General features: G+C 39.6%; 1 protein-coding gene across 2 annotated transcripts in view; it reads right to left on the reverse strand.

Annotated features, from left to right (window-relative positions):
- Positions 1-22,709, reverse strand: part of SRPK1 (SRSF protein kinase 1) — a 90,259-nt gene that overhangs the window by 16,032 nt on the left and 51,518 nt on the right. For both annotated transcript variants that reach the window (XM_007972817.3, XM_007972816.3), the window contains 4 exons: positions 22,159-22,372; positions 21,360-21,779; positions 20,887-20,987; positions 8,795-8,902 (listed from right to left, as the gene is read on the reverse strand). In XM_007972817.3, coding sequence (XP_007971008.2) covers positions 8,795-8,902; positions 20,887-20,987; positions 21,360-21,779; positions 22,159-22,372 — 843 coding nt within the window. The remainder of the gene's footprint in view (positions 1-8,794; positions 8,903-20,886; positions 20,988-21,359; positions 21,780-22,158; positions 22,373-22,709) is intronic.

Consider the following 22,709-nt stretch of genomic DNA (forward strand, 5'->3'; position numbering starts at 1 on the left):
AGGCAAAGGACCTAAATACACATTTCTGAAAAGACACACAAATGGCCAACAGATCTACTAAAAAAATAGCTCAACATCATTAATCATTAGGGAAATGCAAATTAAAACCAAAATGAGATATCATTTCATATCTGTCAGAATGTCTGTTATCACAAAGATGAAAGATTTAGTGCTGGTGAGAATGTGGAGCAAAGGGAAGTCTTGAATGTTATTGGTGGGAATGTAAATTAGTACAACCCTCATGGAAAACTATATGGAGGTTCTTTAAAAATCTAAAAGTAGAGTTACCATATGATCCAGCAATCCCACTTCTGGATATTTACCTCAAAGATTTAAAATCAGTTTGTTTAAGTGATGCCTGCATTCCCATATTCACGGCAGCACTATTCACAATAGTCAAGTTATGGAATCAACCTAAGTTGATTTTAACATCAATCAGAGTCTATACAGATCAGATAAACAGACAATAAAATGTGGTATATACAGGTTGCTCCAAAATCCAAAATTGACACGACATGCAAAGGAAATGCTCATTTGGAGCATTTCGAAGTTTAGATTTTTGGATTAGAAATGTTCAGACAGTATGTATTCTGCAAATATTCCAAAATCTAAAAAATTTCCCAAACTGAAACTGGTACCAAGTGTTTCAGATTAGGGATATTCAACTTGTACACACAATGGAATGGAATACTATTCAGTCTTAAAAACAAGATGGAAATTCAGTCATTTGCAATGACATGGATGGAACTGGAAAACATAATATGAAGTGAAATAAGCCAGGCACAGAAAGACAAATACTGCAACACTCTCACTTATATGTGAAATCTAAAACAATTGAACTCATAGAAGCAGAGAGCGGAACGGTGGTTACAGAGGCTGGGGGGTGAAGATAATGGGGAGACAATGATTAAAGAGTTAAAAAAGACAAAAAAAGGGAAAAAGTAAATTTAGTTTTAACTATAACAATATTTCTAGAAATATCTGACGAGTATCATTCATACCTTATTTCTGTTACTAACCATATTTAATTGCTCAAATCATGAAGATACTAAGTTGAAGGTGGCTTTGAAACTCATTTCAAACCAGATATGCCAAGTTTTGTTCAAATTTTGTTTAGAAGTCTACTTACTGCTCCTCTTGATATGGAGAAGTAACATAATTAAGTACCCAGTCCTAGTGGTTAGTGCTCTGCAAACAACCAATAGCAGGGGAATGAAGCAAAGGAAAGATGTCTTAACAGCAAGGAAGCAATGTTTCAGCACTAGAAAGGATGAAAGAGGGTTATAATAGCCACAGGTCAAAAAGGACGGTTGGGAAACTCCAGAATTCAGTTATTAGTTTTTTTGTTGTTACTAAATATATTCTACCACTCACTTCCAGTTTTAAAAGTAGCATTTTTCCAGTCTTAACACAGCTGTAAATTATATTAGTCAAAGCAAATAAATGGTTCTGTATCAAAGGTGTACGTAAGAATTGCTGAAGAACTTTTCCAAAATGCATATGTCTACTACACATATCCCTTTCCTATTTAAGAATCACAGACAATTTCCCTGCCTCATATAGAAAGCAAACATAAAAAAACCCCATGTATTTCAGGGAGTCACAAGTTCTATGTGACAAAGAAAAGTGATAAAGTGGGGGTTATTTCAAATAAAGTCATCAGGAAGATATCTCTAAAGAGATTCTGTTGAACAAAGACCTGCATAAAGTGAAGGAGAAAGCACATCCAAAGGTCCAAGGTAAGAATGAGCTTCACAAGACTAGGGAAAGAAAATAGGACTTTGAGTGGAATAGATGCAATTAGAGGATTTAAAACAGGGGAGTAATATGATTTGATTAACACTTAAGACCACTTAAGCCACTATGTGATAATGTGACATGAAGGGAGAAAAACAGAAGCAGAGAAAGGAAATTAGGAGGTCACTGTATTGATCCATTTGTGAAATGATGATGGCATGGGTTATAATGAGTTGATGGAAAAAGTAAAAAGTGGTTGGTATTGGATTTTTGTTTTTGTTTTTTTTGTGTTTTTTTTGGAGACAGGGTCTCGCTCTGTCACTCAGGCTGTGGTGCAGTCTTGGCTCACTGCAATCTCTGCCTCCTGGGTTCAAGCAATTCTCGTGCCTCAGCCTCCCCAGTAGCTGGGATTTCAGTTGCATACCACCACACCCGGCTAATTTTTGTATTTTTGGTAGAGACAGGGTTTCATCAGGTTGGCCAGGCTGGTCTTGAACTCCCGATATCAGGTGATCCACCTGCCTCAGCCTCCCAAAGTGCTGAGATTACAGGTATAAGCTGCACCTAGCCGGTATTGGATATATTCTGAAGGTAAAACACATAAAAACAGCTGATGGACTAGATGTAGACAGAGGAAAACAGAATTAAGAATTAACCTAAAAGGTTCAGGTTCTAAGCTTTTAGTCTGAGTGGCTGGGTGAACAGGGGGATAATTTACAAAAACAGGATGTGTAGGGTGAACCAAGCACTCTATTTTGAAAATGTTACATTTGAGATATTTATCAGATATTCAAATGGAGTTGTCAAGCAGACAGTTGGACATAAAAAGCTGGATTAAGTATAGAGATGAGCTGAGGCTAGAGACATCATGGGACTTGATGAAATCCCCCAGGAAGAGAGAGAAGAGGGCCAATGGCTGAGTCCTTTTTCAGTTAAGGGGAAAGGCCTATCCATTTAAGTTCTCATTAATTGATATAGACAAAAAGTAAACAATAAGGGCAAGGTACTACTATAGACTTAAAGCTTTAATTTTTCTTTGGTAATCAAAGCATGCCTAAAATAAATATTCCAACATACAGTTACGTGAACAGACACGTACAAGCTATGAATGATTAAAATGGAGACTATCTTGCCCCAGGGATCTAGTGCACCCTGGCTGGTGTCAGCTTAAAGCCTTCCTCTCAACTGTGTGCTATTCACTGGGGTTATAATGAAGGTCCTATAGTTAATTAACCATAACTCCATCATTCCTGGGGAATAAATGCTTGCCTCTCTCAATTCCTCCTGCTTCTTTCCCTGTTTAGAATGTCTAACTTTGGGAGCTGTGCATTTAATCACTCCCATCTCTTGAATACAGCAAATACCCAGCTCTCCTTTACCTTCACTGACAGCAATGCCTGGGATCCAGATATTTCTGCACATACCAACTGCAGGAATCTACTGTAAGACACAGGTCCTAGTGATTTTATTATAGAACTGTGAAAGAGATGAGATTATACTCTGTTTTTTGGTGTTTGTATTACCTCTGTTTAGCAGAACACTGTGGCAGCAAAATCAAAAAAATAAATAAAAGCAAACCTATAGCTTTCATTGTATAGGATAAGGAAATTGTACAAAAAGAACTCAAAATATTACTTACTAAAATAGCATTCAAAATCTGGCCTCCACTGACTTATTGCTGTTGAACAAAGGTGACAATCTGGTGAAATCTAAACAGCTATTGTGCATAGTGCTAGAAAGTTATAACCACCTGAAGACATTTCTGCCTTTTCATTCAGGCAGCTCAGATTGTGAATTGGTGATGATGGAGAAAGAGCTCTTGGGTTAAATTACTACACTTTGGATTTTGATAGTTTAAGGATTTCAGTAGCCTTAAGAATTCTAGACAAAGACAGTTACGGATAAACCCCTTTGGATCCCATTTCTGAAAGATTCACTCCCTTACTGAAACACCTGACCAAGAATTAAGTTAGTCAGCCCTGGGTGTCTGAGGTTCCACATGCTCAGATTCAACTGACTGCAGATTAAAAATATTCAGAAACAGCAACAACAGCACAATAAAAAAACAAGTAAAGGACAGGCACAGTGAGTCATGCCTGTAATCCCAGTGCTTTGGGAGGCTGAGGTAGCAGGATTGTTTGAAGCCAGCAGTTTGAGACCAGTCTGTGCAACATAGCAAGACCTGGTCTCTATGAGAAAAAAATTTAAAAATGAGCCAAGTGGGTGGCACATGCTACAGTCCTAGCTACTCGGGGAGTAAGGTGGTAGGATCCCTTGAACCCAGGAGTTTGAGGTTATATTGAGTTATGATCACACCACTGCACTCCAGCCTGGGCAACAGAGCAAGATCCCATCCCTAAAAAAAACAAAATGAAACAACAACAAAAAAACCAAGTTAAAAAAATATGGTACAACAACTTTACATAACATTTATATTATATTAGGTATTATAAGTAATCTAGAAACAATTTAAGTATACAGAGGCCATACGGTTATATATGTTATACGCAAACACTACGCCATTTTATGTAAAGTACTTGAACACCTGTGGATTTTGGTATCTGCAAGGGGTCTTAGAACCAATCCCCTGAGGACATTGAGGGATGACTGCATATTCTCTAGCTTTTCCCCTAACCTTTCCCTTGATTAGTAATTGGCCAACTTCTGGGGTTGACAAAGACATGGACTTCACCCCATGTCCTAAATATGTGTAGCTATACTCACCGAACCTCTCACAAGTGCCCATGGGAGTCCCACAAATCCTGTCCTGAATTTCAGAGAGCAAAAGGTGAAGAAAAGGAACATATGCCAGAAAGCAATCACTTCAAAAGAGGAATTTACCAGAAAAGGAAGACAACTGGGGACTATAAACATACTTCCCCACAGCAGGAGGAAGGGCATTCAAAGGCCAGAGAAGAAGATAATCTCATCCTGCCAGTTATGGTCCTACCTGTCCTGACTCCAATGTTCGAAAATTTTTTTTTCTTTTTTTTTTTTTTGAGACAGAGTCTCCCTCTGTCATGTTCTACACAAATATTTTCTCCTTTCCACCCCCCCCTTTTTGAAACAGAGTCTTGCTCTGTTGCCCAGGCTGGGGTGCAGTGGTGTGATCTCAGCTCACTGCAGCCTCTGCTTCCCAGGTTCAAAAGATTCTTGTGCCTCAGCCTCCCGAGGAGCTGGGATTACAGGCATGTGCCACCACGACCAGTTAATTTTTGTATTTTTAGTAGAGACAGGGTTTCTCCATGTTGGCTAGGCTAGTCTTGAACTCGTGACCCCAAGTAATCTGTCTGCCTCAGCCTCCCAAAGTGCTGGAATTACAGTCATAAGCCACCACACCTGGGTCGCCTTTTCCCTTTTTATAATTGCCCTTCTATCTATTCCTCAATCATCAATGTGGTAGGCAATCTCAACTTGTTCATCTCATTACCTCTCAGAGAGGGTTCTAATCTTTCCATCAATTAATTACTTTGGATGCAGGATGATCCATCTCTTCAGGCACTTCTGATATTCCAGAATTTTTGCTCTATGATCAATTTTTTTTTTTTTTTTGAGACGGAGTCTCGCTCTGTCACCCAAGCTGGAGTGCAGTGCCACGATCTCGGCTCACTGCAAGCTCCGCCTGCCAGGTTCACGCCATTCTCCTGCCTCAGCCTCCCGAGTAGCTGGGACTACAGGCGCCCGCCACCATGCCCAGTTAACTTTTTTTTGTATTTTTTAGTAGAGACGGGGTTTTACGGTGTTAGCCACGATGGTCTCGATCACCTGACCTCGTGATCCGCCCGCCTCGGCCTCCCAAAGTGCTGGGATTACAGGCGTGAGCCACCACGCCTGGCCTCTATGCTCAAATTTAAAGCAACATTTTGTTTTTCTATGTCGACTGGCAAAATAAAATTTGAGGATCAAATGGGGTTCAATTTTTCATGATATTGTCTCATGTCAGGTAAGTACCTTGTGTTCCTTGATGAAGAAAATTCTGACATGTGAGTGGGTCCAGAACTATCAGGCAAGATTAATGACACCTTTATTTCAGCCTTACTTCTTAAGCCTGACATTAGAAATACTTTATTAAATATCAAGCAGGATCTACTGCCCCCAAACAAAATAGAACTGTGGAATAAGAAAAAAAAGTCCTCATCTTCTTACAGTAAACAATTAATCCACTACTAAAAACTACATCTTAGCAAATCCACTTTTTAATAAATCAGATGCCATCTATTAACCAGGTACACTTTATAGCTGGCGGCATCTCCATCATTTATCATTTTCTATAGCGAATTAACTCAAATAAAATTCCTCAAAATACAAAGCTTTAAAGTGTGGCAAGAAAGAAGCCTGAGATTTTATTCCAATATTCTTTCATTTTGTGCAACAATATTAAAACCTTACTTCAGACAGTCCACCAGCTTTAAAGACCAATGATATGGGCCCGGCACGGTGGCTCACACCTGCAATCCCAGCACTTTGGGATGCCGAAGTGGGTGGATCACGAGGTCAGGAGATCGAGACCATCCTAGCTAACACGGGGAAACCCCGTCTCTACTAAAAATACGAAAAAATTAGCTGGGTGTGGTGGCAGATGCCTGCAGTCCCAGCTACTCGGGAGGCTGAGGCAGGGGTAGGCGGAATTTGCAGTGAGCCAAGATCATGCCACTGCACTCCAGCCTGGGCGAAAGAGCAAGACTCCGTCCCCAAAAAAAAAAAAAAAAAAAAAAGGTCATCACCATTCTCTTAATCTCAAGTACCCAGGGACACATACACTGCGGAAAGTCACAGGGACCTCTGCCTAGGAAAGCCAGGTATTGTCCAAGTTTTCTCCCTATGTGATAGTCTGAAATATGGCCTTGTGGAAAGGGAAAGACTGGATTGTCCCCCAGCCTGACACCCGTGAAGGGTCTGTGCTGAGGAGGATTAGTGTAAGAGGAAAGAAGGCCTCTTGGCAGTTAAGATAGAGAAAGGCATCTGTCTCCTGCCCGTCCCTGGGCAATGGAACCTCTCGGTGTAAAACTTCATTGCACGTTCTATTTACTGAGATGGGAGAAAACCGCCTTAGGGCTGAAGGTGGGATGTGCTAGCGGCAATGCTGCTCTTTCTGCACTAAAAAAGTTTATGGAGATGTTTACATATGCATATCAAGGCACAGCACTTTTCCTTAAACTTATTCAAGTCACAGAGATCTTTATTCCTATGTCTTACTGCTGACCTTCTCCCTACTATGACCCTATTGCCCTGCCACTTCCCTTTTTCTGAGATGGTAAAGATAATGACTAATAAATACTGAGGGAACTCACAGACCAGTGCAGGCGGGGGTCCTCTGTATCCTGAGCGCTGGTCCCCTGGGCCCACTTTTTCTTTCTCTATACTTTGTCTGTCTCATTTCTTTTCTCAAGTCTCTTTTTCCACCTAACGAGAAACACCCACAGGTGTGGAGGGGCAGGCCACCCCTTCACTAAACCCTTGGAATTTCCAAGAGATAGGTGTCTTTATCCATGGTGGGTCTCTTGGACCATATCTAAGTTTATATTAACAAAGTGACTCATGTTGGGGCCCTATATAGTTGGATTTTTGATGTTCCGTTCTTGTTGCCTAGGCTGGAGTGCAATGGTGTGATCTTGGCTCACTGTAACCTCTGTCTCCCAGGTTCAAGCGATTCTCCTGCCTCAGCCTCCCAAGTAGCTGGGATTATAGGCATGCACCACATCTGGCTAATTTTTAGTAGAGATAGGGTTTCATCATGTTGGTCAGGCTGGTCTCAAACTCCTGACCTCAAGTGATCCACTTGCCTTGGCCTCCCAAAGTGCTGGGATTACAGGCATGAGCCACTGCGGCCAGCCCCTACATAGTTTTAAGATCAAGGCTGGACATACGGGAAAGACCAACCACATGATCAGAGGATTGGGGCTTTCCAACTTCCCAACCTCCAGGGAAGGGAGGGAAAGCTTGAAGACTGAGCTCAATCACATGGCCAATGATTCAATCAATACCTAATTAATGGCATCTCAATAAAACTCTGAACACTTGACGCTTGGGTGAGCATCCCTCGGTGGCGACACACATCAATGTGCCAGGAGGGTGACAAGTCCTGAGGACATAGAAGCTTCATGTTTAGTACCCTCTCAGACTTTCCCCTATGTGTCCTGATTTGTATTCTTTATAAACAAACCATAGCAAGCTTAGCACTTTCTGAGGGCGTAATGCAAACCTCTTAATTTGTAGCCAGTTGGTTAGAAGTACAGGTGGCTTGTGGATCCTGAGGCTTGTGGTTAGTGTCTGAAGTGAGAGCAATCTTGTGGGGAACCATGCTCTTAACCTATGAAGGGTGCGATAACTCTGGGTAGTTAGCATCGGAACTACATTGTAAGCGATCACTCAAAATGTGTCAGGCAATGAATACATAACAGCCATGATTCCTGACAGTATGGGGCTTACAACACAGAAGAGAAACAAGTAAACAAACATGGTTAGAAATTGTGGTGATTAAAGATATTAAGGAGTATAATACATTTTAAGAAACAACGTAACACATTCCAACATGAGGCTATTGGTAGGAAATCATTTATGATCAACTAAATCTGACCACTAGAATAGTTGCTTGCCGGGGGCTAAATAGCCATTTACGAATCTATGAATGATTGGACTTCACATCTTGGGAGCTACAAAGATATCTGAGGAGCTGCAAAATTGTACAAAATGAAGCAGTTTCCAGGGGTTTCTCTGATCTGAAAACAGATGAGTGCTAAAAATGCAAAGATACTTGTAATCTCCTAATCAAAACCAACAACACCTCTTAGTAGTTATTTTCATTATTTTTCCCCCCAACAATCTGTAGTAAGAAACATTTAGTTCCTTCACCTAACAGGAACTTGGCAGTAACCAAATGAAATGCCAGACAGATTTTTGAATTCGGACCTCTCTAGACATAGAATTTAGAATTCCTATGGTAAATCATCTGTGTTACGTTCTTTTCTGCTAGTTAATTTGCTGGTTTACTGAAATTAGCAAACAGCGCAAGATATGTACTACCTAACAAGTGAAAGCCAAGGGGAAAAAACATTACCATGCATGCTGTGCTCCAAATGTCAGCAGGGGTATTGTAGCCAGATCCTATCAGAACTTCCAAGGAACGATACTGCCTTGTTTGAATATCTTCAGTGAAATGTTTGTGCTGAGAAAATGAAGGAAATAGTATTTTAAACTTCATTCTAAAAAGTAACAAGTCAATACTGCTTAACAATGAAGATGAAAACAAACTCTCTGAAGTTTTTCCCAAACCAAAGTTCTCACTTTGCTTATTTCTTAAATAACATTTTTATGTTATTAGCTCCAACAATCCTTTGCCTTACACACAGCTACTCCAAATTATTTTTACAAACAAATGAGCCTAAACTTAATATAGATACACAGGTCTAGGAAACAACAACAGCTTTATTCTTTTTAAAAATTGTTTTAGTAAAGATGGGGTCTTGCTATGTTGCCCATGCTGGACTCAAAACTCCTGGGCTCAAGTGATCCACCCGCCTTGGCCTCCCAAAGTGCTGGGATTACAGGCGTGAGTTACCACACCAAGGAATCCAAACTCTTTAGCCTTGCAATTTACTATACTTGTCTTTAATAAGTAGCTTTCTGTGCCTTTATTGGTGATGTTGATGTTCTACCTAGAGTACTTTTTGCTGTTTTAGTCAAATTTCATCTAGTACCCTTTGAAGCCCTGGTCTATACTAGTTTTCTACCTGAAGGCTTTCTCTGTGTAATTTCCTCTTTTCACAAACACTGTTCCCTGTTTTTAAATTTCAATAGGATTAGAGAATCATCTTCCACACTTTCCTATCACATTTGAATAACTGAATTTTGTTTCCTGTATATGACTCATACTAAGCTTCTTTTTTCCTTCATTATTCATTTATTTTTATCATGGAAAATTTCAAATATATACAAAAGTAGAAAGAATCATGAACTCCATGCCATTTATTATACTAGTGTCACAAAGCAATTACCACTCATTGCCAGTCTATTTTCAACTGTATCCCAACCCTGCCACTGCACCTACACCAGATTTTGAAGTACATACTAGACATTTTATTTTCATTCATAAATACGGCTTTCTGAAAGAGTACTCTTTTTAACTGTGACACTTTGTCACCTAAAAAAAAAAAATTAAGATTCAAAACCAAAGAATCAGAGTTTCAATGTTGAAAGTGAACATCAAATCTTTAGTATGAGAGGTGAAAACAGGCTGAGTGCGGCACATCACTATGAAATTATGTTACTTCCACTGGGGGAAGAGGTTTCATATAAAGATTAAGAATTAGAATGGCATCGGTCTTTAGTACCATCAAGACTGGAAACTAGAAAACAATGGAGCAACGACATTCTGAAAGAAAATGTTTTCTGGCCTAGAATTCTCTACATAGGAAACTGAGTGTGAAAGCAGAATAAAGACAATCAGATGTGCAAATCCTACCCTTCTCCCACCCAATCTCATACCCTTTCTCAGGAAACTATTTTATGTTGCATGTACTCTACAAAAAAAGATGACATAAACCAAGAAAGAAAGGAGACACAGAAAACAGGGGATATATATAGAGAGAAAATAATAAATCTCCAGGATGACGGTGAAGGGAAATCCCAAATGTTAGTTATGTAGCAGACCTACAGGGCAACCCAATCAGATGAACAGAGATTAGAAGACTCCAGGTTCTAGGATAGAGCGCTTTAGAAAGATAATAGTAGAACGAACACTCAATGTATCTGTACATATTAAAGTGTATTTACAACACTGGGTAAAAGTATGGGATTGAATTAAGTGATCAACAGTACAAAGAAAACTAAGCAAATGAAACATGTTATGTTTCATTATGTTATGTTTCATAACATGTTTCAGAATGGAAGGAAACCATGGAAAGGTTCAGAAAGGAAAAGGAACCACAATATATGCTCAGTTCAGCTGAGGATAGCATTAGAGTCTCAATGATATAAACATGGAATGATCATGTAGCCAAAAATTAGATTACACTGGGGAAATGAGGAATTTGTGCTGTGATGCTAGGTAAGTCCCATTTTCCAGGAGGAAAAAAATAATATGTAACACTGAAAACAAAATTGGAGTAATATAACCTGTTATTAGTAATATAAAGGTAAATACTGTTACGGGGAATGAAAAACTGGTGAAAGAAGTAGGCAGATTTTTAAATAAAAGCTTCAATAACTCACTGTCTCCCCCACTGTGTAAATAAATGCATGCCTGATAAGCAAAAAAGAAAAAGAAAAAAAAAAAAAAAAAAAAGAATAAAAAGCTTAGTACAGTGGTCCCTCAGTGTACTTTGGGGATTAGTTTCAGAATTCCCCGAGCATAACAAAATCTGTGCAAACTCAAGTTTCACAGTTGGCCCAGAACTCAAATATACAAAAAGCCAGCCCTTCATATATGTGCATTTCACATTCCTCGAATACTGTTTTCGATCCTTGTTTGGTTAAAAAAAATCTGTGTATTAAGTGGACTTGTGTGGTTCAAACCTATGTTGTTCAAAAGTTGACTGTATTTTTAATATTTTTAATAATACAGCTCATTAAAAATTATGTAAAATTCCATTACTGAATGCCATATGCTGATGTGCTGAAGAGATCAAGAAGTGAGATCCAATCTGAATCCAATGGGGTGCAACACACATGTATTGTTCACCACTGTGTCCTAATGCCTACATCAGAGTATGTGCCAATATGTTTGCTGAATGAGTGAATGGGTGAAAAGAACACAGTCATTTTTTTTCTTTTGAGACGTAGTCTCGCTCTGTCATCCAGGCTGGAGTGCAGTGGTGTGATCTCGGCTCACTGCAAGCTCCGCCTCCTGGGTTCACGCCATTCTCCTGCCTCAGCCTCCCGAGTAGCTGGGACTACAGGTGCCCGCCACCAAGTCCGGCTAATTTCTTTTTTGTATTTTCAGTAGAGACGGGGTTTCACTGTGTTAGCCAGGATGGTCTCGATCTCCTGACCTCGTGATCCGCCCGCCTCAGCCTCCCAAAGTGCTGGGATTACAGGTGTGAGCCAAGAACGCAGTCATTTTAAATGCAGAGACACTGCTATGGTTAGAATGTCTGTCCCCTTTGAAACTAATATTGAAATTTCATGTCCGATGTTCACAGTACTACTAGCAGGTGGGACCTTTAAGCCTTTAAGAGGTGGCTGGGTCATGAGGGGTTGCCTTCACGAATGGACTAACGGGTTATCACAGAGTGGGAATGAATTAACAGAGTAGACTTGTTATAAAAGTTGAAGAGAGATTAATTCTGTTGTGATGTAAGTGACAGACGACTCTACCGGAATAAAGAAAAGTGTGCCACATAGGTAACAAAACACACATGAAGGTGTTCCAAACATAAAGGCACAGGAGCCTGAAACATGGTGTGGACAGGAAACTGGCATTTGACGTTTGTGCAGTGTGATATTTGTTAGAGTCAATACATTTCTCCACAATTTATTTGCTAAAATATTTACTGAGTACCTGCTATGTACCAGGCACTGTTCTAAGTACTAAATATAGATACAGCAGTAAACCAGAAAAACTTTGTTGTGATACGATGTACATTCTATTGAGAGGATTATTAAGCAAATAAACATACAATATTAGGTTGTGTTAAGTGTTGTGGAGAAAAAAAAGTTACAGGGAGAAAGGAAGAGTAGGCAAATACATGAGTGAATATGATAAAGGTATAAGTGTTTGCGGAGTGGCAGTTTGTTAATTACATTAGGTGTTTAGGGGGGAAGATCTCCCTGTTAAGTGATATCTGGGTAAAAACTTAAAGAAAATGAAGGAGTTGTACGTGAAGAGGATTCCAAGCAGAAGGAAGAGTAAGTTCTCTTTGCTTGGTGGTGTGCGGGTAAGGACTTTGGTATTCATTCTGAAGGGAGCCACTGCAAAGTTTAGAGAATATATGACTTGACTTACATTTAAAATGGCTGACTAGACACAGGTAGTATGTGCCTCATCCACAGAAAGGAACTAGAACAGTCAGAAGATACCCACATTTTGAACAGATTGTCCAGGAAAGAATGCTAGGATTCACCAGAGAAGTGATAGGAAGCACCAGAAGTAAGGAAAGGGTTTTAGGAAACTGGCATGGGCATACAGTAAGAGAAAAATCCCCAGCATTCCACATTCTGAAAATGGGTTTTATGACCTTGGTTATGGGAGAAACCCTGAACCAACTAGGGCCTCAGGCCTGACATACAGAACTGCCTAAAGTTTGGACAGATGTTGCTCCAAAAAGGGAACCCAAAGAGAATCCCACAGGCATCTGAGTCTAAGCGGCTTCAGCTGGGTGCCATTTTGACAGCCTTGATACCAGGGATCTGCAGACACAGCTGCTGTCACTCCACTGCTCTGAGGAAGGAGAGGGGAGGCTAGGCACTCTCATGCACTCCCGGGAGGGTCCCTATCACCCTGCCATGGGCTGCTGTTGAGACCAAGATGTGAGTGGACCACAGCTCCTTCCCCATGCTGCTGGCCTAAGAGGGACCCTCCCTTCTCTGGTCCCAGGCATAAAGTGCTATTTTGAGAGTTTAATGCTAGGTTGTGCCTTGCCCTTTTGGGCTGACCTGGCTGTAGCTGCCACTTGGCTGAGGAGGGACAGGGAAACCAGGCTCTCCTATGCATACCTAAGAAAACAGGCTTCTGTGAGACTGAGACCTGAGTGTACCATAACTCCCCACAGTTTCTTGCCCATGCTGTTCATTTGAGAGGGAATCTACCCTTTCAGTCACAGGCCAACAGCTGGCACCATTTTGAGAGTTTACAGCTGGGCTATGCGCTGCCCTTGGGTGACACGGCTGCAACTGCCACCCAGCTGGGAGACGGACAGCAGAGACCAAGCTTCTCTAAGCACACTTAGGAAAATATCCATTGCCCTGCTATGAGCGGCTGTAAAACTAGGGACTAGCCCCCTCCGACCCATCATAGCTAACAACAACAACAACACAGATTGCTTGGGTCCCAGCGGGTTGCTCCACCACTCTAACTGCCATCCCCCACATTATACCAGCTGCCCAGGGGCCTGAGAACCTGCCCATATACCCAGTCAGAGACCCAAGAATTCACCCCTCCAAGACCCATTAACACGGGAACCAACGTAAACTGCTCTGGGGCCTAAAAACAGGAACACTCAGCCCACTAATGCCACCATCAGGGTTCAAAGACTGGCTCAGTTGGCATCCAAGTCCGCAGCAAAACCTCACCACAACCTAAACTGTACCCTAAGCCACAGAGGAAACTGCAGATACCCCTGACCCTGTGTACTGCCAAAAAAGTTATACAAAAACCATACTACCAGAGGTACCCAAAATCAAAATCAAAAAGTATCTTACTTAACCAACAACATATATATACAACTTCAGAAAAATATTCTCCCCTACAAAAGCAATTTCAAAAAAATTGAAACAAGTGACTACTGCAACAAACATGCAGATTTCAATGGAAGACACAGAAAACATAAACAGGTAAATATGACAGCACCAAAGGACCACAACAATTGTCCAGCAACAGATCCAAACAAAAAAGAATCCCTTGAAATGCCAAATAAATCAAAATATTAATTTTAAAGAAGCTCAATTAGATGCAAGAGAAATCTGAAAATCAATACCAGGAAATCAGAAAATCCATTCAAGATTTTGAATGAGAAATTTACCACGGTGACAGATATCTTAACAACAACAACAAACCCCAGAAATTCTAGAACTAAAAAACTCATTGAAGCAGGGCACAGTTGCTCACATCTGTAATCCCAGCACTTTTGGAGGCTAAGGTGCTTGAGTCCAGGAGATCGAGACAAGCCTGGGCAACATAGTGAGACCTTGTCTCTACTAAAAAAAATTAGATAAGTGTGTTGGCATGCACCTGGGGTCCCAGCTACTCAGGAGGCTGAGGCAGGAGGATCGCTTGAGCCCAGGAGATTGAAGCTGCAGTGAGCTGTGATCATACCACTGCATTCCAGCCCGGGTGACACAGTGAGACAATGTCTCAAATAAATTAATAAATTAAATAAAAAATTTATTCAAGGAAATACAAAATACATTCAAAAGCTTCAATAATAGACTAGGCCAAGCAGAAGAATCTGAGAACTTGAAGACAGGTCCTCTGAAATATTCTAGTCAGATAAATATAAGGAAATAAAAAAAATTAGCTGAGCCTGGTGGTATGTGCCTGTAGTCTCAGCTACTCAGGAGGCTAGGGCAGGAGGACTGCTTGAGCCCAGGAGTTAAAGGTTGCAACAAGCTATGATGGCACCACTTCATTTCTACCTGAGCAACAGAGACCCTGTTTCTAAATAATAATAATAATAATTAATTAATTAAATGAATAAATTTTTTTTTTAAGTTTAGAAAACCTTTTTAAGAAAATAGTAGATAAAAATTTCCCAAGTCTAACAAGTGAGTTAAGGCATCCAGATACAGGAGGCCCACTGATCCCCAGGCAAATACTGGGGAGAGGGAGGGGAGACTTTCCCACAAGAAACAAAAGCTGAGGGATTAAAAAAAAAAAAAGCTGAGGGATTTTATCAACACCAGACCTGTCCTTATAAGAAATCTTAAAGAAAGAAAATCTTTCTTCAATCAGAAAGAAAAACTCATTAATGAGCAATAAGTAATCATGTGAAGGTACAAAACTCACCAGTAAATATGCAGAAAAACACAGAATATTATAACACTGTTAACTGTAGTGTGTAAACTATTCTTACCCTAAGTAGAAAGACAGATCAACCAATCAAAAATAACTACAGCAACTTTTCAAGATACAGACAGTCAAAAATGTTGCTGGGAAAACTGGATACCCATATGCAGAAAAATGAAACTCAATTCCTATCTCCCATAATACATAAAAATCAAATCAAAATAGATCAAAGACTGAAATCTAAGATCTCAAACTTTGAAGATACTATAAGGAAACATTTGGGAAAATCTCCAGGACACTGGTCTGGGCAAAAATTTTCTTGAGCAATACCTCACAAGTACAGGCAACCAAAACAAAAATGGACAAATGGGATAACATGAAGTTAAACAGCTTCTGCACAGCAAAGAAAACAATCAACAAAGTGAAGAGACAACCCATAGAATGGGAGAAAAATTTGCAAATTACCCATCTGACAGGGGAATAACCAGAATATAAAAGGAGCTCAAGCAACTCTATAGGAAAAAAAATCTAATAATCTGATCAAAAAATGGGCCAAAGATTTGAATAGACATTTCTCAAAACACATGCAAATGGCAAAGAGGCATATGAAAAGCTGTTCAACATCACTGACCATCAGAGAAAGGCAAATTGAAGCTACAACGAGAGCATCTCACCCTAGTTAAAATGGCTTACGTCCAAAAGATAGGCAATAACAAATGCTGGCAAGGATATGGAGAAAAGGGAACCTTCATGCACCGTTGGTAGGAATGTAAACTGATTACAACCACCATGGAGAATAGTTTGGAGGTCCCTCAGAAAACTAAAAATAGAGCTATCCAGCAATCCCATTGCTGCGTAAATAATCGAACAAAAGGAAAACTGTATACAAAAAAGATATCTGCACTCTGATGTTTGTTGTAGCACTGTTCACATTTTCTAAGATTTGGAAGCAACCGAAGTGTCCATCAACAGATGAATAAAAAAATGTGGTGCATATACACAATGAACTACTATTCAGCCATAAAAAGAATGGGATCTTGTCATTTACAACAATATGGATGGAATTGGATATCATTATGTTAAGTGAAATAAGCCAGACACAGAAAGACAAATTTCACATGTTCTCACTTATTTGTTGGAGCTAAAAATCGAAACAATAGAACTCAAGGATACAGAGAGTAGAAGGATGGTTACCAGAGGCTGGGAAGGGTAGTGTGGGAGAAGTGGGGAGGTAAGGATGATTAATGGGTATAAAAAAATTACTTACAAATAATAAGATCTACTCTTTGATAGCACAACAGGGTGACTATAGTGAATAATTATATATTTAAAAATAACTAGAAGAGTATAATTGGATTGTCACAACACAAAGGATAAATGCTTAAGGGGATGGATACCCCATTCTCCACGATGTGATTATTTCACAGTGCATGCCTGTGTCAAAACATCTCAGATACCCCACAAATACATACACCTAGTATGCACCCATTAAAAATTAAAAAAAATTTTAAAAACAATCACACACTGTCCAAAGCAATCTATAGGTTCAATGTAATTCTTTTCAAAACACCAATGTCATTTTTTCACAGAATTAGAAAAAACAATTCCAAAATTCATATGGAACAAAAAAAGAACCTAAACAGCCAAAGGAATCCTAAGCAAACAGAAAAAAGCTAGAAACATTACACTATCTGACTTAAATTATACAAGGTTATAGCAACTAAAACAGCATGTATTAGTATTAAAATAGATACACAGATCAATGGAACAGAATAGAGAACCTAGAAATAAAGCCACATACTTAACAGCAAACTGATCTTTAAAAAGTCAACAAGCACATTCACTGGGGAAAAGACATCCTTTTCAGTAAATGGTTCTGGGAAAACTGCACTGGCATATGCAGAGGAATAAAAGATCCCTATCACTCACCATACACAAAAATCAACTCAAGACCGATTAAAGACTTGAATATAAGACCTGATACTCATGACAAAGACCTCAAAAGCACAGGCAACAAAAATAAAAATAGACAAATGGGACTTAAACAAAAAAGCTTTTGCACAGCAAAAGAAACAATCAAGAGTCAATGGCAACCTGCAAAATGGGAGAAAATATCTGCAAACTATATGACCCAACAGGGAACTAACATCCAGAATTTACAAGAAACTCAACTCAACGAAAAAACCCCCAAATAATCCCATTAAAAGGTAGGCTAAGGACATGAATAGAGATTTTTCAAAAGAAGACAAATGGCCAACAAATACATGAAAAAATGTCCACTATCACTAACCAGCAGAGAAATGCAAATTAAAATCACAATGAGATATCTTTCACCAATCAGAGTGGCTATCACTAAAAATACAAACAACAACAACAACAACAAAAAACCCAAAAAAAACATGTTGGAGAGGATGTGGAGAAAAGGGAATTCTTATACACTCTTGGTGGGAATGAAAATCAGCACAATCTCTATAGAAAATAGTATGAAAGGCCAGGCGTGGTGGCTCATGGCTGTAATCCCAGCACTTCGGGAGTCCGAGGTAGGCAGATTATAAGGTTAGGAGATCAAGACCATGCTGGCCGACAAGGTGAAACCCTGTCTCTACTAAAAATACAAAAAATTAGCCGGCTGTGGCAGCACGTGCCTGTAGTCCCAGCTACTCCGGAGGGTGAGGCAGGAGAACTGCTTGAACCTGGGAAGCAGAGGCTGCAGTGAGCAGAGATCGCATCACTGCACTCCAGCCTGGGCAACGCAGTGAGACTCCATTTAAAAAAAAAAAGAAAAGAAAAGAGGCCGGGCGCGGTGGCTCAAGCCTGTAATCCCAGCACTTTGGGAGGCAGAGACGGGTGGATCACGAGGTCAGGAGATCGAGACCATCCTGGCTAACACGGTGAAACCCCGTCTCTACTAAAAATTACAAAAAACTAGCCGGGCGAGGTGGCGGGTGCCTGTAGTCCCAGCTACTCGGGAGGCTGAGGCAGGAGAATGGCGTGAACCCAGGAGGCGGAGCTTGCAGTGAGCTGAGATCTGGCCACTGCACTCCAGCCTGGGTGACAGAGCAAGACTCCGTCTCAAAAAAAAAAAAAAAAAAAAGAAAAGAAAGTAGTATGAAAATTTCTCAAAGAACAAAAAATAAAACTACCACATGATCTAGCAGTTCCACTGCTGGGTATCTGCCCAAAGGAAAAGAAAATAAATCATATCAAAAAATACCTGTACTTGTATGTTTATCACAGCACTATTCATAATAAAAACTGTGGAATCAACCCAAGTTTCTAGGAGTAGATAAAGAAAATGTGGTATGGAATGGTACACAATACCATTCAGCCATAAAAAAGAATGAAATCACATGTTTTGCAGCAACATGGATGGAACTGGATGCCATTATCGTAATTGAAACAACTCAAACAAAGATAAATACCACATGTTCTCACTTGTAAGTGGGAGCTACATAATGTGTCCACGTGGAGGCACTGTGGAATGATGAACAATGAAGACTCAGAGGGTGGGGTGAAAGGGTAGATGAAGGGAGGTTGCTTGGTGGTTACAATGTGCACTGTTCCAGTGATGGGTCCATTGAAGGTCCTGACTTCACCACAATGCAATATATCAACCTAGCAAACTGCACTTACACCTCATGAACATGTACAAATTAAAAAATAAGAGTATCACTCTGATAGATGTGTTGCCAACAGTCTATGGGGAGCAAGGTCAGCAGAAAGGAGAAAGTGAAGAAGCTATTGCAGTCACTACTGAAGTTATCCAGGGTGACCCGGAGCAGATGATAGCACAGTGGAATAATTCTAATTACTTGGAAAGCTGCTCCACATTCTTATCAGTCAGTGCTAAGCTGTTTTTTCTAAAAGGTTATCACAATATTCTAGAATCAATATGGGAAATAAGATCCTTCTGAGGTCTGAACCATGTCCCATTTAAAAGCATATGGCTCTTTGAGTACTGTCATTTATGTGTGAATCATTCTATCATAGATTTTTAAAAAGATGTCCATTAAAAATAACCTTGGTCAGGCATGGTGGCTCATGCCTGTAATCTCAACACTTTGGGAGGCCGAGGAGGGCAGATCACTTGAGGTCCGGAGTTTGAGACCAGCCTGCCCAACACGGTGAAACCCCTCCTCTACTAAAAATACAAAAATTAGCCAGGGCATGGTGGCGCATGCCTGTAATCCTAGCTACTTAGAAGGCTGAGGCAGGAGAATCACTTGAATCCGGTAGGCAGAGGTTCCAGTGAGCTGAGATTGTGTCACTGCACTCCAGCCTGGGTGACAGAGCGAGACTCTGTCTCAAACAAAAAAACCTTAAAACACTTTCTTATTAGATACATAGTAAAAAACAACAGTATAAATAATTTGCCAATTAAAATGAGATTCCACTATTTAGTCTGAAGATCATAGAAGAAAATACTTTTCTGAGTTGTTAAAGGTAGAATAACTGATGTATCTTTTCTTTTCTTTTTTTTTGAGATGGAGTTTCACTCTTGTTGCCCAGGCTGGAGTGCAATGGTGCAATCTCGGCTCACTGCAACTTCTGCCTCCCAAGTTCAAGTGATTCTCCTGCCTCAGCCTGCAGAGTAGCTGGGATTACAGGCATGCGCCAACATGCCCGGCTAATTTTTTTGTATTTTTAGTAGAGATGGGGTTTCTTCATGTGGTCAGGCTGGTCTTGAACTCCTGACCTCACGTGATCCGCCCGCCTCTGCCTCCCAAAGTGCTGGGATTACAGGTGTAAGCCACCATGCCCGGCTAACTGATGTATCTTTTCTAGAGTGTAATATGACACTATACATCAAAAAATATATAATTATTTATAATTACATGTCATTAAGAATAATTAAAAGTAAGTTAAATGACACTATACATTATAAAGCCCTTTTAGAAATCATGGAACTTCTGACTTAGCAATTCTATGTCTAGGACATGTCCTAAGAAAATATACAAAGATTTGTGTGCAGAGTCTCATCACAAAGAGCTGTCAAAAATACATAGATTAAAGTGTACTAGGGAAACTATGTAATGAACTGAATTGTATTTAAATTTTTGGCTGACAAAGCAAAGTGTCCAAAATATGTTAAGTGAATTAAAAGGAGGTTACAATTTATAAGTTAGTCATCATTTTGAAAATGGGAGTAGGGGAGTATCAACATAAACACTGAGTGTCTAAAAGTTAATAACGAAATATATATATACAAGACTGGCCAGGAGTTGAGATTACTGAATCTGGGTAATGGGTATCGGAAGTGGGGTGGGGTAACAGAAGGACTTTTCATGATCACCATTACCATTCTTTCTACTTTCATAAGTATATTTAAACTTTTCCACAGTAAAAGGTTATTTTAAATGTGAAAAAATATTCACTGAAGTGTTGTGTCAATCTGGGTACAGAACTACAGATGTTTTGCATAACTAAGTCCAAATTCTCATTCATTCTCCTAGTCACTTCAAAACACCATTGAGACAAGTTTAACTTACCACCCAACAAGCATTTCCAAGATCAGCAATCTTCACCTTGAGCTTTTCTGCATTTTTTGGCTCAAGGGGATTAACAAGAAAATTTCCAGCCGTGGATTTTCCTACAGACAACAGGCATCATCAATAAGACTGTTCAATGAACAGAGAAATACCCAATGAGTAATAAAGTTCTCCAAGGTAAGAGTAATACAGTCAGCAATACCCAAGAGACAACTTACATTTTTCTAAGACAAAAAGAGCATAGCAACACCTTGAGTTTCTAGAATTAAAAAGCTCTGCCCTCATAGCAACAAATGAAATGCTGTGTACCCAGTACATGATGGATAAAGTTAGTTATAGACTACAATTTAAAGGTAACTTAGACCTATCTGTTGTAAAGCTATAGTTACATAAACAATGATACTTTTAGTCTAGAAATCTATGATTGTGTTGTGCAGGGAAGGAGTGTTGAGGAAGTATAGCTGCATAGGTACCTTTGTTGTCCAGTGGTCCATTATGTTCTTGCTCTTGTTCATCTTCACAGGGTATCTCTGCCCGAATGCTTTCTTGAAGTTGGCTAATGTGTTGTTCACTGAATGACTGATCTATAGTTGAGGAAGACTGGCACACCATAGTGTCTGACACCTCAGATTTTATAGGTGTACAAGAGTCTGTTTCTTGAGATGTGCTGCTGTCTCCATTTTGGGAGCTTAGGAAACTAGATTCCTGATTCAAATTTTGGACATCACAGTCATTAGCATTATGTAGATCCTCTTTATGTCTCAATGTTTCACTATTACTATTCTGAGTATAATTAATGACTTCAATCACTCCATTGCAATTAATTTCTGCTGCACCACCCTCTGTATCACGTTCCATAAGCGTTTGATCCTGGCCAATGGTACTTGACTCTTCTAAGGAACAAATGAACAAAAAAAGATGTATGCATATGTGTGTGAATGAAACAATAGAAACATTTCTCACAAGATTAAAACATTTTCTAGAACTATACTGAGTGACATAAAAACATGACTAAACATCTAAAACCCATTTCTGGAAGGGCCAAGACCTTACCTTTTACCCAATTGTTAAATGAAATCTATGTTCCATGTCCTGAGAAAAGTTACAAATTACATTTAAACATTACCTGCCTAACATTTATGACAAGATCCATATTCTTATAAAGATACCCCCAGAGATATATTGTATGTATGAAACCACTGTATTATATAGCAATGATAAATTAACATTAAAGTGTGTTGTAAAGTAATTTTTGTGATGTTCTATTTATACCAAGTTTTTCTTGGGTCATTTTATTAGGTGGGTTCTCTTTCAAGGGTCTTTCAACAGGACTCTCTGATTCTTCTTGCTTGTTTGGTCTTTTTTGCCCAGGGCCCGACTCTTTCTCCATTTCCTCAATTTCCTGCATTCGCTTCTCTAGTAATTCTGCCTGGCGCTTCTGCTTCTTCTTCAATTTCTTCTTCTTATTCTTTGACATTTTGTCAGCCTGGGCGGAGATTACAAACAGATAAAGCCTTCAGGTGGCTAATTAATTACCCCCAGTTGGAGATAGTTGTTAACTTTAATTACCTCCTAATTAAATTTCACAAATCTTTCCCTAACATAGCACTTAAGTCTTTCATTAAATTAAAAGATGTGGGATACTCTTATAAACCCAAATAAAAACAGAATAAAATAACAAAGTGTGGTCTTCTGAGCAGTCTGTGGGGCTGGTTTACATTCAGACAAACTCAAATTTTTTAGAGGCCTCACCAGTACAAATTTGATGAAGGTGCATGGGAATTTACTGGAGAAAATTATAGAAGCGCAGGAATTTTTTTTCC

The sequence above is a fragment of the Chlorocebus sabaeus genome, chromosome 17 (assembly GCF_047675955.1).
Source record: "Chlorocebus sabaeus isolate Y175 chromosome 17, mChlSab1.0.hap1, whole genome shotgun sequence".
Classification (NCBI taxonomy): Eukaryota; Metazoa; Chordata; class Mammalia; order Primates; family Cercopithecidae; genus Chlorocebus; species Chlorocebus sabaeus.